The sequence below is a fragment of the Dendrobates tinctorius genome, unplaced genomic scaffold (genome assembly GCF_039654945.1).
Source record: "Dendrobates tinctorius isolate UK_male_01 unplaced genomic scaffold, ASM3965494v1 ptg000117l, whole genome shotgun sequence".
NCBI classification, from domain to species: domain Eukaryota; kingdom Metazoa; phylum Chordata; class Amphibia; order Anura; family Dendrobatidae; genus Dendrobates; species Dendrobates tinctorius.
In genome coordinates, this window is record NW_027361785.1 from 8,190,323 (window position 1) to 8,204,645 (window position 14,323).

At 43.3% G+C, this 14,323-nt stretch overlaps 1 protein-coding gene across 1 annotated transcript in view; it reads right to left on the minus strand.

Moving 5' to 3' along the window:
• The window catches only part of CYBB (cytochrome b-245 beta chain), a 100,329-nt gene that overhangs the window by 59,404 nt on the left and 26,602 nt on the right, over window positions 1-14,323 (minus strand). Inside the window, exons 6-7 of the mRNA XM_073590508.1 lie at window positions 13,867-14,057; window positions 11,696-11,822 (exon numbers count right to left, since the gene is read on the minus strand). Coding sequence (XP_073446609.1) covers window positions 11,696-11,822; window positions 13,867-14,057 — 318 coding nt within the window. The remainder of the gene's footprint in view (window positions 1-11,695; window positions 11,823-13,866; window positions 14,058-14,323) is intronic.

Sequence of the window (14,323 nt, forward strand, 5' to 3'; positions counted from 1 at the left end):
TGAAGAGGTGCGAGGGTGTTAGCAGGGAGGCCACAGAAAATGATGTTGCAGTAGTCGAGACGGGAGATGATGAGGGCATGCATAAGCATTTTAGTAGAGTGAGTGTTCAGGAAGGGACAGATTCTGGAAATATTTTTGAGCTGGAGGCGGCAGGAGGTGGAGAGAGCTTGGATGTGCGGTTTGAAGGACAGGGCAGAGTCAAGGGTTACTCCAAGGCAGCGGACCTCCGATACGGGGGAAAGCATGATGTTGTCAATTGTTATTATTAGATCAGGTAAGGAATATCTGTGAGATGAGGGAAAGAAGACCAGTTCAGATTTGTCCACATTCAGTTTGAGGAAGCTGGATGAGAAGAAGGAGGATATGGCTGATAGACACTCCGGGATTCTGGAGAGCAGAGAGGTGATACAGTGGGGCAAAAAAGTATTTAGTCAGTCAGCAATAGTGCAAGTTCCACCACTTAAAAAGATGAGAGGCGTCTGTAATTTACATCATAGGTAGACCTCAACTATGGGAGACAAACTGAGAAAAAAAAATCCAGAAAATCACATTGTCTGTTTTTTTTTCATTTTATTTGCATATTATGGTGGAAAATAAGTATTTGGTCAGAAACAAAATTTCATCTCAATACTTTGTGATATATCCTTTGTTGGCAATGACAGAGGTCAAACGTTTTCTGTAAGTCTTCACAAGGTTGCCACACACTGTTGTTGGTATGTTGGCCCATTCCTCCATGCAGATCTCCTCTAGAGCAGTGATGTTTTTGGCTTTTCGCTTGGCAACACGGACTTTCAACTCCCTCCAAAGGTTTTCTATAGGGTTGAGATCTGGAGACTGGCTAGGCCACTCCAGGACCTTGAAATGCTTCTTACGAAGCCACTCCTTCGTTGCCCTGGCGGTGTGCTTTGGATCTTTGTCATGTTGAAAGACCCAGCCACGTTTCATCTTCAATGCCCTTGCTGATGGAAGGAGGTTTTCACTCAAAATCTCACGATACATGGCCCCATTCATTCTTTCATGTACCCGGATCAGTCGTCCTGGCCCCTTTGCAGAGAAACAGCCCCAAAGCATGATGTTTCCACCACCATGCTTTACAGTAGGTATGGTGTTTGATGGATGCAACTCAGTATTCTTTTTCCTCCAAACACGACAAGTTGTGTTTCTACCAAACAGTTCCAGTTTGGTTTCATCAGACCATAGGACATTCTCCCAAAACTCCTCTGGATCATCCAAATGCTCTCTAGCAAACTTCAGACGGGCCCGGACATGTACAGGCTTAAGCAGTGGGACACGTCTAGCACTGCAGGATCTGAGTCCATGGTGGCGTAGTGTGTTACTTATGGTAGGCCTTGTTACATTGGTCCCAGCTCTCTGCAGTTCATTCACTAGGTCCCCCCACGTGGTTCTGGGATTTTTGCTCACCGTTCTTGTGATCATTCTGACCCCACGGGGTGGTATTTTGCGTGGAGCACCAGATCGAGGGAGATTATCAGTGGTCTTGTATGTCTTCCATTTTCTAATTATTGCTCCCACAGTTGATTTCTTCACTCCAAGCTGGTTGGCTATTGCAGATTCAGTCTTCCCAGCCTGGTGCAGGGCTACAATTTTGTTTCTGGTGTCCTTTGACAGCTCTTTGGTCTTCACCATAGTGGAGTTTGGAGTCAGACTGTTTGAGGGTGTGCACAGGTGTCTTTTTATACTGATAACAAGTTTAAACAGGTGCCATTACTACAGGTAATGAGTGGAGGAAAGAGGAGACTCTTAAAGAAGAAGTTACAGGTCTGTGAGAGCCAGAAATCTTGATTGCTTGTTTCTGACTAAATACTTATTTTCCACCATAATATGCAAATAAAATGAAAAAAAAACAGACAATGTGATTTTCTGGATTTTTTTTTCTTAGTTTGTCTCCCATAGTTGAGGTCTACCTATGATGTAAATTACAGACGCCTCTCATCTTTTTAAGTGGTGGAACTTGCACTATTGCTGACTGACTAAATACTTTTTTGCCCCACTGTATCTGGACCAGAGAGGTAGATCTGAGTATCTTCGGCATAAAGGTGGTACTGGAATCCTTGGGACTTTATAAGTTGCCCCAGGCCAAGTGTATAGATTGAGAAGAGTAGGGGTCCTAGGACAGAGCTTTGGGGGACTCCAACAGAGAGAGGGCAGGATGAGGAGGTAGTGTGGGAGTGGGAGATGCGGAGTGTGTGGTTGGAGAGGTATGAGGAGATCCAGGATAGGGCGAGAACTTTGATGCTAAAGGAAGAGAGGATCTGTAGTAATAGGCAATGGTCAACTGTGTCGAAGGAAGAGGACAGGTCTAGAATCAGGAGTATAGAGTATTGTCCGTTCACTTTGGCTGTAAGTAAATCTTCAGTTATTTTGTCTCAGTGGAGTGATGGGGGCGGAAACCAGATTGTAGATTGTCAAAGAGCAGGTTAGATGAGAGATGGGAGGAAAGTTCAGCGTGGATGTGCTGCTCCAGGAGTTTAGAAGCGAATGGGAGCAGCGATATTGGGCGATAGCTGGACATAGCGGTTGGGTTGAGAGTTGGCTTTTTGAGGATAGGCGTGATTTCAGCATGTTTGAAAGCAGAAGGGAAGGTACCGGAAGTTAGTGATAGGTTGAAGAGGTGGGTTAGGGATGGGATAAGAGTGGTGGCGAGGTTTGGGAGGAGGTGGGATGGGATGGGGTCGAGTGCACAAGTGGTGAGGTGTGATTTGGAGAGAAGATGAGCAAGCTCCCCTTCAGTGATGTTGGATAAGGAGGTTATGGGGTTTGGGCATTGGTCTGGTATACAAAGGGGTCGTGGTGGTTGAATAATGAAGACTTGCCGTGTTTGGTCTATCTTGTTTTTGAAGTGCATGGCGAAGTCCTCAGAGATAAGGGAAGTTGGAGGGGGCAGTGGTGGGCGGAGGAGGGAGTTAAAAGTATTGAGCAACTGTTTTGGGTTGTGGGATAAGGAAGAATAAAAGGATAAGGGATGTAAAGAAAGCCTGTTTAGCAGAGGTGAGAGCTGATGTGAATGCAAGTGTTGCTTGTTTGAGTGCAGTGAAGTCGTCTTGTGAGTGCGTTTTCTTCCAGCATCGTTCAGCAATTCTGGATCCTTGCCAAAGCTTTTTAGTGGTGTTATTGTGCCAGGGTTGTGTGTTATTATTGGGTCACCGAGGAGGAGAGCAAGCCCAAGCTAAGCCACAGAAAACCAGAGAGGTTGGTAGCTAAGCAGATTGCAGACCCCTGATCCTATCCACACAACTAGCAGTAGCCTTGGAGCGTGCCTATGATGATCCTAGATGCCTCGGCACAGCCGGAGAGCTAACTAAGCCTAAAGCAAGAAAGGGGAAATCTAAACTGCCCCAAAGCAGACCTCAAAGGAATAGATAGTCCCCAAACATATATTGTCGGTGAGACAAGATGAAAACACCAACGCAGGTAGGAAAATAGACTGAGCAAACGATGGGGTCCACACTGACTAGACAGGACAGGAAGGGAAAGACACTGTCTGCAATCACGCAAAAAACCCTGCAAAAAAAGGCCAACACGTCTGATGCAAAAATACTGAAGTCGCACAACTTCGCCCACTATTTTTTTTACTATTATTTATTTATTTATATAGCACCATTGATTCCATGGTGCTGTCAGCACGCTGGTATATTCTGAAAGCAGAAAAAAAAGAGGCCAATCTAATAAGGGACAAAAGCAACTGGCACAAGCAGTAACACATGGATGGTGATTCAGCACAGCCCCAGCCGGAGCTGGCTGACCCACAAAAAACTGAAATAGACAAAACCAGATCAAATGTGAACAGAATAGCAAAAGAACACTTAGCTGAGCATGCAGGGACTGAGCTGGAAACTAAGACCTCAGGAGGCAGGAAAAAAATCACCAGCAGGGATAGAGGGAGTCGGCTGTCTTAAATTCAGTCTGAAACCCCAGATCTCCAATCGTTATCCTCATTATCAGGTGGCAAGCCTCTGTTAATCAGATCAGCTCCATTACGTCCAGTAACCACCAAAGGGAGCCCAGAAAGAGAACTCGCATCCCCTCTGTTAACTTGACCAGCTCCACTACCTTCAGTAGTAACCAGAGGTAGTCCAGAAAGCGAATTCACAACAGTTGTCTATTGATTCGTCTCACTCTGCATGACAGAGGCGACCGAGTCGATGGCTGATGTAAGAGTGGCATTGTAGAAACTAGTGGCAGTGTCTGTGTCGTGGAGTGAAGATATGGAGGACAGTGGTAGGATAGAGTCAGAGAGTGTGCGAGTGTCTAGATGTGCAAGGTTTTGGCGGGGGTGTACATGTTGCTCGACATGGGTGACAGGTGAGGAGGACAGGGATGAGTAAGAGAGTAGATGGTGGTCAGTTATATCTTGTTTTTATCATACATTATCTTGTTATTATGATTTGTAACCGTTTCCAGCATTGTTTGCATATTATTACTATGACTGCAATTTTATCTTATTTTTTGAATGCATTTGATTGGCAGATTGGACCTGTATTTCTATTGGTTGATCTGCCTTTAAATACCCCTTCCTGTTTGTCATAATTATACTGCCACCTGATGAAGACATTGCCTGACCGTCGAAACACGTTGTGGATTAAAGTAAATATTCACTCATATTGTGTCCTGAGCGCTCCGTTTCACACTGTCAAAAGTTTTTTCTAATATCTAATCTTTATCTTGTCCCTTGCAGTTTCATTCCATTACTTCTCCTGTTTCCTTGTGCAAATGAGAATAAGGATGATCCCTCTACACTGTGACATCCCTTCAGATATTTGTAGACAGCTATTGAGTCTCCTGTTAGCCTTCTTGTTTGCAAGCTAAACATTCCCAGATATTTTAACCATTCCTCGTAGGACATACTTTGCAGTCCGCTCAACATCCTGGTAGCTATTCTCTGAACTTGGTCCAGTTTTTCAGTGTATTTTTTAAAATGTGGTGCCCAGAACTAGACACAGTATTTCAGATATGGCCTGACCAAGGAGGAGTAGAGGGAGATAATTTGACAGTTAGAGTGATCAATGAGTGGAACAGGCTGCCACAAGAAGTGGTGAGTTCTCCTTCAATGGAAGTCTTCAAACAGAGGCTGGACAGACATCTGACTGGGATGATTTAGCAAATCCTGCTTTGAGCAGGGGGTTGGACCAGATGGCCCAGGAGGTCCCTTCCAACTCGATTCTATGATTCTATGATTACTTCACGTGATCTAGACTCTATGCTTCTCTTAATATATCCTAGAACTGTGTTTGCCTTTTTTGCTGCTGCATCACACTGTTGAGTCATGTGCTGTCTGAATAATTAAGTTTGAATAATGACATATTCAGTATTGACTCTGAATGCAATATTCATGGATGACTTAGGTATTTTTTGCAATTCATCCCATCACTAATTTCAATCTAGAATTAATGCATTGACAATAAAAAATTTGTGAAAACCAAAATTTGTGTCAGTCTCAAAACTTATTGCCACAACTGTACATACTGCAGGTGTCCTTCATATATGCCGTACATGTATTGAGTTATTACGCATTGACCAGGAAATTCAGTGTTGTTGCACCATTGACCTTAAACAGGACCTTTCATTTTTCATGTTGAACTGGACACAGGATGTATGGTAATTGTGGATGCAGAGCGTTCACCTCTCTGTATTAATAGTCAAAGTACCTTGGACCTAATGTGTTAACTTTTGTTAAAACTAAGTGGGTGCTTTCAGTTAGTTTTTAGGAGGTGTGTGTACTTCTTTTGCCTGTATGAGATAACCAATCATAAGCAGGCAGCAACACACTGGAGAAAGAAGAACATGAGCCCACAAAAGAACTTGGGTTTCTCAATGTGCTAAAAATAAAATGACACAATCCTGACCTCCTGGCCTAAACTCTTGCGTGATTAGAAAGTGCAGATGAGTTTGACGGTGTCACATTACCATCCGTTTCTATCAGCTCACCTCCTCTCATAGCACTGTCAGCTCTGATGTAGTAATAATAATAAATTTTATTTCTATAGCGCTGATATATTCTGCAACACTCTACATTTCAGAGGGGACTTGTACAGACGATAGACATTACAGCATAACAATAATCACATAGATAATAACAGATACCAAGAGGAATGAGGGCCCCGCTCGCAAGCTTACAATCTATGAGGGAAATAGGGGAGACACGAAAAGTGGGTGGTAACAATTGCCCTGATTGTTTGGACCAGCCATAATGTTAAGTGTGTAACAGTATGGACACAGAGGGCTAATAGATGCATAAAGCATGTGGGAACATGATACGGGGAACCTGGTTATGGTAAAACTTTTGACTGTGCCACACAGGGATAGTTAGGTTAATGTGTTGAGGCGGTAGGCCAGTCTGAATAAATGAGTTTTCAGGGCACGCTTAAAATTGTAGGGATTGGGGACTACTCGTATTGACCTGGGAAGTGCATTCCAAAGAATTGGCGCAGCACGTGTATAGTCTTGGAGACGGAGTGGGAAGTTCTGATTATCAAGGATGCTAACCTCAGGTCATCAGATTCAAGCAGGGAATTTTTATGGAATAAACGTGCGCTACCAGACCATCACTCCTCACAAGTTGTGTGGTTAATACATTTATTTCCCTACGCGTTTCAAAGTTAAAAACTTCTTCCTCAGGGGATGATATGTACATATCATCCCCTGAGGAAGAAGTTTTTAACTTTGAAACGCGTAGGGAAATAAATGTATTAACCACACAACTTGTGAGGAGTGATGGTCTGGTAGCGCACGTTTATTCCATAAAAATTCCCTGCTTGAATCTGAAGATTTATGGCCACTGCGTGGTCATTTGGATGTGCAGCAAGCTGACCTTTGTTCCTTTATGCCTGATACTCTCCTGCAGAGGGTGAGTATAAATCATTGTTTTATATCTTTGTTTTCTCGGGTAAGACCCTATTGCGCTCTTTTTCTTTCAGTTTCTACTAACCTCAGGTCATCAGCAGAACGGAGGGCACGGGTAGGGTGGTAGACTGAAACAAGGGAGGAGATGTAGGGTGGTGCTGAGCCATGGAGTGCTTTGTGGGTGAGGGCAATAAGTTTGTACTGGATTCTGGAGTGGATGGGTAGCCAGTGTAAGGACTGGCACAAGGTAGAGGCATCGGTGTAACGATTGGCGAGGAATATGATCCTAGCTGCAGCACTGAAGACAGATAGGAGGGGGAAAGTTTGGTCAGAGGGAGACCGATTAGAAGAGAGTTACAATAGTCCAGACGAGAATGAATAAGAGAAACAGTAAGAGTTTTTGCAGAGTCAAAGGTAAGAAAAGGTCAAATTCTAGAAATGTTTTTGAGATGCAGATAAGAAGAGCGAGCCAGTGATTGGATGTGGGGGGTGAATGAAAGCTTGGAGTCAAGTATGACCCCCAAGACAGCGGGCATGTTGCTGGGGAGTAATAGTGGAACCACACACGGAAATCGCAGTGTCGGGTATAGGTGCATTAGTAGAGGGAGGAAACACAAGGAGTTCAGTCTTTGACAAGTTCAGTTTCAGATATAGTGAGGACAAGATGTTAGACACAGCGTTTAGACAATCGCTGGTGTTTTCTAGAAAGGCTGGCGTGATGTCAGGAGAAGAAGCGTATAATTGGGTGTCATCAGCATAGAGATGGTACTGGAAACCAAATCTACTGATTGTTTTACCAATAGGGGCAGTGTACAAGGAGAAGAGGATGGGGCCTAGAACCGATCCTTGAGGAACCCCAACATTAAGGGGAAGATGAGAGGAGGAGCCAAAAAATGATACAGTAATGGAGCGGTCAGAGAGATAGGAGGAAAACCAGGAGAGAACGGTGTCCTTGATGCCGATGGAGCGGAGCATAGTGAGGAGGAGCTGATGATCCACTGTGTCGAATGCTGCAGAGAGATCCAAGAGAATTAGCATGGAGTAGTGACCGTTAGATTTAGCTGTTGGTAGATCATTAGAGATTTTAGTGAGGGCAGTTTCAGTAGAGTGTAGAGAGCGGAAACCAGATTGGAGAGGGTCGAGAAGAGAGTTATCAGAGAGATAGAGGATCAGACGGGAGCGGACCAGGCGTTCCAGGAGTTTAGAGATGAAGGGAAGATTAGAGACAGGTCTATAGTTAGCGGCACAGTTTTGGTCGAAGGATGGTTTTTAAGTAGTGGATGTATGATGGCATGCTTAAATAAGGAGGGAAAGATACCAGAAGAGAGAGAGAGGTTAAATATTTTAGTTAGGTGAGGGGTGACAGCAGGGGAAAGGGACTGGAGCAGATGTGACGGAAATGGGTCACTGGTGCAAGTGGTTGGGCGAGAAGAAGCAAGGAGCCTGCTTACTTCTTCTGTGACTGGTTCAAACTCAGAGAGTGAGCTAGATGCAGTGGGGGAGGGAGGACTGTGCATGGTATGAGATGATTGGGAGAAAATTTCCTGTCGAATCTGGTCAATTTTTTCTTTGAAGTAATTGGCCAGATCGTCAGCTCGAAGCTCTATGGTTGGGGCCTGCACTCTTGGGTTGACCAGGGAATGAAAAGTGTCAAAGAGCCGTTTCGGGTTATTGGACAGTGAGGTGATAAGGGTGTTCAAATAGGCTTGTTTGGAGAGGTGAAGGGTAGTGTTGTATGTTCTAAGCATGAACTTATAATGGATGAAATCTTCGTATAGATTGGATTTTCTCCATAGACTTTCAGCACACCTGGAGCACCGCTGCAGGAAACGTGTTTGCAGGGTGTGCGAGGGTTGTCACTGTCTTTGTCGTGTTGTTCTATGTATAGGAGGTGCAAAATCATCCAGGGCAGATTGAAGTGTTTCATTGTAATGCTTCAGTGCAGAATCAGGACATGAGAGGGAGGAGATAGGGGCCAATGAAGACTGCAAGTTCATCGTAAGTTTCTAGGTGTTAATGGCCTGTATGTTTCTATAAGTATGGACAGTGGGGGTGACCTGAGTGGCCTGGCAGTTCTTGATAGAGAATGAAAGAAGGTTGTGATCAGAGAACGGGAGAGGGGAGTTTGTGAAATCATCCACTGCACACAACCGAGAGAAGACCAAGTCGAGGGAGTTTCCGTCTTCATGCGTTGGAGAATTAGTAAAAAAAAAGGCCAAATGAGGAGGTTAGAGATAAAAGGTGAGTAGCAGATGGGGAGAGGGGAAGAGCAATGGGGATGTTGAAGTCGCCCATGATGAGGGTAGGGATGTCACAGGAGAGAAAATATGGAAGCCAAGTGGCAAAATTATCCAGGAACTGATGGGAGGGGCCGGGGGGGACGATACAGTACCGCCACTCACATGGAGAAGGGGGTGTAGAGTCTGACAGCATAGACCTCAAAAGAAGGGAAGACTAGTGAGGATACTTGAGGGATAACCTGAAAGGTACATTTGGGTGATAGAAGTAGACCAACGCCTCCACCTGCTCTTTTGTCTGATCTTGGGGTATGAGAGAAGTGTAATCCCCCATATGAAAGAGCAGCAGCAGCAGTAGTGTCTGACTGCTGGATCCAGGTTTCAGTAAGAGCCAGGAGGTTTAGAGAATTAAAGAATTAGAAAGGAAGAAGTCATGGATGAAGGAGTTTATTACACACTGAGCGAGAATTCCAAAGGGCACAATTAAGAGAGAAAGAAGGCATGCAGGAAATATTAATAAGATTAGAGGGGTTTCTGAGTGCATCAGTTGGGGGGTTTGACTTTCTATAACATGGGGGACCAGGGTGGGGAGCAATGTCTCCTGCGACTAGGAGAAGGAGGATAGAAAGAGTGAGCAGATGGTTGAGTGATTTGTGGGAGCGTCTCTTATGTTGAATGGTGGGACTGAATGGATCTGTGCAATTTAACAATGTGAAAAGAGTGTGAGTGCTATACATAGGAGAGGAAAGGAATGAGGGGCCGATATGGATGGAGTGTGGAGAGTTAATGCCAGGGCGGTGGATGTGTGTGAATGCAGCGGCCAGGATATAAGTTACACAAATGCATATGGTATATATTTGTTGTACTCCAAATGTACAGGGAGTAGATTTATATAAATGTCATACCTGTCTCCTGTCCTGCCCTGTCTAACTGCCATGATATAACTGCCAGTACTATGATAAACTGTACTTCGATAAAGTGTGCATAAATGCCCCGTGCATAAATGCTCCCCCAAGCTAGGTCTGAATATATAGGAATCTAAGGCTTAGATTTTTTTTTTTCTCTCTCTTCTCGTTAATCAATCAAACTAAACTAAGACAGCAGGGCACAATAAAGGTAATTATCAGACAAACCAATGTCCAGGCCTACATGCATCATAAACCACTTTGAAAAGTTTCTTGACCTCAGAGCAAAAGGGGACAAGCAGAGTAAGTACTGCTGTTTCTCCCACACAGCCTGTCCAAAGATGTGTCACACTGATGTCTGCTGTGTTCACAGCATCTTGGAATCACTCTGCAGTGATACTAGAGCTGGGTGGCATTACATCTCACACAGGAATAGCTTGTTGTGTTTTCATTGCAGAGCAACTACAAAAAGTCTTACAGAAATGTTGGATCAATAAATTGTGGCTTAGCACAAAAAAGTGCCAGTTAAGATATACAGTAACTTTTAATCATTAATTCCTTTAAAATTGATCCCCCCCCCAAAAAAAATAAAAAAAATAATAGAAATTAGAAAAGTGAATATGCATTTTTTCTGGTAAGCCACAATTACAAGTTGCCTGTAGCAGAATAGACATAAACATGACTAATCTCCAAACATGCAGTGTAGGGGGACAGGTAGTACAGCAGAGCTGACACTACTATGAGACGAGAACTGATAGAAGGGTATGTAATATGACACAGCTAAACTCAGTTGTGTTTCCCATCCCCCATCGATCTTAACTGAAAGCTGTTATATCTGTGATCCAAAGGAGGTTGGACCAGGCAATCAGAGCTATATCCTTACATCTCGCACTGAGAAACCAAAGCTAAGGTGGGGGTGTTTTCTTTTTGCTGTGTTGCTGACCCCAGCTTGTATTTCAACTAACCACTTATCTCCTGATTTTGTCCAAGACGCAACTTTTCCGATTTGACTCTGCTTGGTGTCCATCCCTGCCTCTGGTTCACATTTTTAGACAGCAGCCTTTCCATGGAAGCAATCCACTGAACCCCATTGTAAGACCAGATTCCTGTACAGGGGTTTCTCTGGAATCAGCCAAGCGTCTGTCCGATGTGCCTGTGGCATCTGACAGATAGAAATTTAGAGATGTCGACACGGGGCAAAATTAGCACATACCACTCTCCGCTCCTGAGCTGCCGGCCGTTACTCTTCTGTGTGTAGCTGTCCAAATATACTCAACCTGTCAGTCAAGCATTTTTATGTCTATATGGTTGAGGCAGCATAGAATGACATAATGGGCTGCAGGTTGTGCACCACTTTCATTTGGAAAAACTATATTGTTTTAGCAAACCAGAAAGTGGGAAATATTCCCTAAGGTCATGGAAAGTGCCCGCAGAAGGAAAAAAAAAAAAGGCCTTTGATGACAAATTCTGACACCATACCCATGTTTTATGTAGATAGATAGAAGATAGATAGATAGATTAGATTAGATTAGATTAGATATTCAATACATTGTGCACAAGAATTCTATAAAGAATACAAAATTTACCCACACTAAATTACGGTGAAAATTTGTATTTGGGTTTGATAGTGAGTGGCTGTAGATATGTTGTAAATGTTCCAAAATATTTAGCTACATCTTAAAAAACACATACCATTGGTTCATTTCCTGCAAATTGTGGAACTGGACATAGCTCAGATCCCCATTGTGTAAAATTTTCACATATTTCCGGATTAGAAGAAACATTTTTGTGAAGATTGGTCTGACCTCGTACAATACGCCTAAAACACAATATATATATATATATATATATTACTAAAAAATCATAAGTAATTCAAAGGATTTATGTTACATTGTTGTACACACTGATATAACCTATTAATTTTGTAATATGCAAGGGAAACCTGGCATTAGTTTTAAGTTGTCTTTACCACAGACAGCATTGAACACCATTGGACTAGGCTGGTGTTTTGCATGAGGGACATACAGAAATAAGATGCACCTACTTCATTGATAGTCGCATACCACTTAATAAATGAGGGCATCTTATCAGTAGCATGTGCCTCCATACACTTTCCTAAAGTGTTACTACAGTCGAGGCCAGGATTAACATTTATTGTATAAGGAACGCTGCTACTTTTAATGAAGTTGTGGACTGGCATTGTCACACCTGGTTACACCTAAGCTCTTCCCATTTTGACTGAGCTGCCCAAAATTGGTGTGAAAACAACAAGTCGCAAAATTTTTGTGCAACTTCACATTGGGCAAAAATTTTTGCGACATTTGAAGATGTTTTACTCTGTGGCAAAGATCTGTGTTGCATGCTGTATCATTTCAGATAAAACATGGATTTCAAAAGAGTCAGACATGCTGATAAGTGTCTGTTGACAACTCTTTTGACTTCTCTCTGGTTCCACTTCATTAACAAGTCTTAAGGGCCTGTCACACTAAGCGATATCGCTAGCAATATCGCTATAACGTCACTGGATTTTGTGACGTAGCAGCGATATTGCTAGCGATATCGCTATGTGTGATACTTACCTCCGACCGGCTCCCCCGCTGATTATCGCTGATCGCGCGAGAACGTCCTGGACCGTTTCTCGTCTTAGCTTCCTGCTGGGCTTCCTGAGGCGCCGACGAGCGACGCGTGGACGCGGGCGGGAGGACGTCAGGATCGCCTCGTCTGACAGGTAAGTAACGACCCCCGACCGCTGCTATGCCGCTGGTGAGATCTGCCTGTGTGGCAGCTCACTAGCGACCACTTAGCGATGCACCAGCAATCCTGACCGCGTCATATCGCTGGTCGGGATCGCTGGTGCATCGCTAAGTGTGACAGTACCTTTATACACAAGCCTGATGGAGTAATTGACAGGCCTCTTTGCTTAATCCATCTGCACTAGAAATACTATCTCATTGCTATCTATCCATCTATTGACAAACTAGATTATATACAACAAAAGGGGTTGTGTTTTTTTTTTTTAAAGTGTAGTGCACTTCCAGAATTTGAAGTTTTCCAAGCTATAAATTATATTTATTTAGGACACAGGCTTGCTGTATAAGAAAATCAGCATTAGGTCTCATTCAGATGTCAGTTTCTCTCGTACAATTGCTATCCGTGTTTTTCACAGATAGCACTTGTACCTATGACAGTCTATAGGGCTGTTCAGGTGTCCAATTTTTTCCCTCGACTTGGTGGTCCATTTTAAACGGAAATAGGTCTGATTTTGTTCAGAAGGTCGGAACAAAATCGGCTATCCAAGTCTAAGGTTCTGTGACAAAACTGACAATAACAACTATCAGAAAGGAGAAGGTAAAGAAACTTTTGGGGGGTTTTCTCCATGTATGAGAAAAACTGACCCTCGATTCACATTCTGACCAAAGTCTGATCAAAATCGGTTAGCTTTTCTCATACTTGAGAAAATCGGAAATCTGAATGAACCCTTACCCCCTGATTCTCTAGCGCTGCCTCTCGACCGCTGCCCCTGGTATTTGTTGTCACTGCTGGGCTGTCAGCAGTCATGTCGGAGTGGATGTCACAAAGCTACTCAAAATGGTAACTGGCTAAAGGCGTCACATACTGGACGTTACTGCTGCGATCATGTCAGCAAATACCAGGGACAACTGTGGAGAGGCAGCACTACAGAGGCAGGAGTTAGGAAAGGCTGATTTTCTTATATTTATATAGAGCAAGCCTGTTCCCTACATAAACTAAACCTTTAAAACTCCTTTAATGTAAAACTACAGCACACGAATTTTATTGTACACTATGGACTTTCTATCACGTAAAGTAACCTAAGATAGATTAGTATACAGCAAAATACAGACCCTGCTCCATGGATGACAAGACCAATGAAGAAGACGACAAAAAGATGATGCGTGTACCAAAACACTTCAAAGTATGACCTTCGAATAAGTTTTGTGGATGAAGTTATTATTAGGATCAACGCAAGAGTGATCACTACTCCTGTAAGTCCAGCCAGAAATGTGAACGCCACATTGATTCCTCCTATTGGATTCTGTTGGAAAACGGAAATGTATAACATAAGAGTTCCAATCATTTACCAAGTGATGTAAGTACTATGTATACATTACACTGACGCTTTACTCAAGGTGCAACAACTTAGAGCATTTTTAGAGGGAAATAGATGCATTTAAAAAGTACAAAGCATTCTTGGGAATTACTTCTTTCTTTAAAGGGAACCTGTCACCAGGTTTGGCCTATATGAGTTACGGCCACTGCCTTTCAGGGCTTATCTACAGCATTCTATAATGCTGTATATCT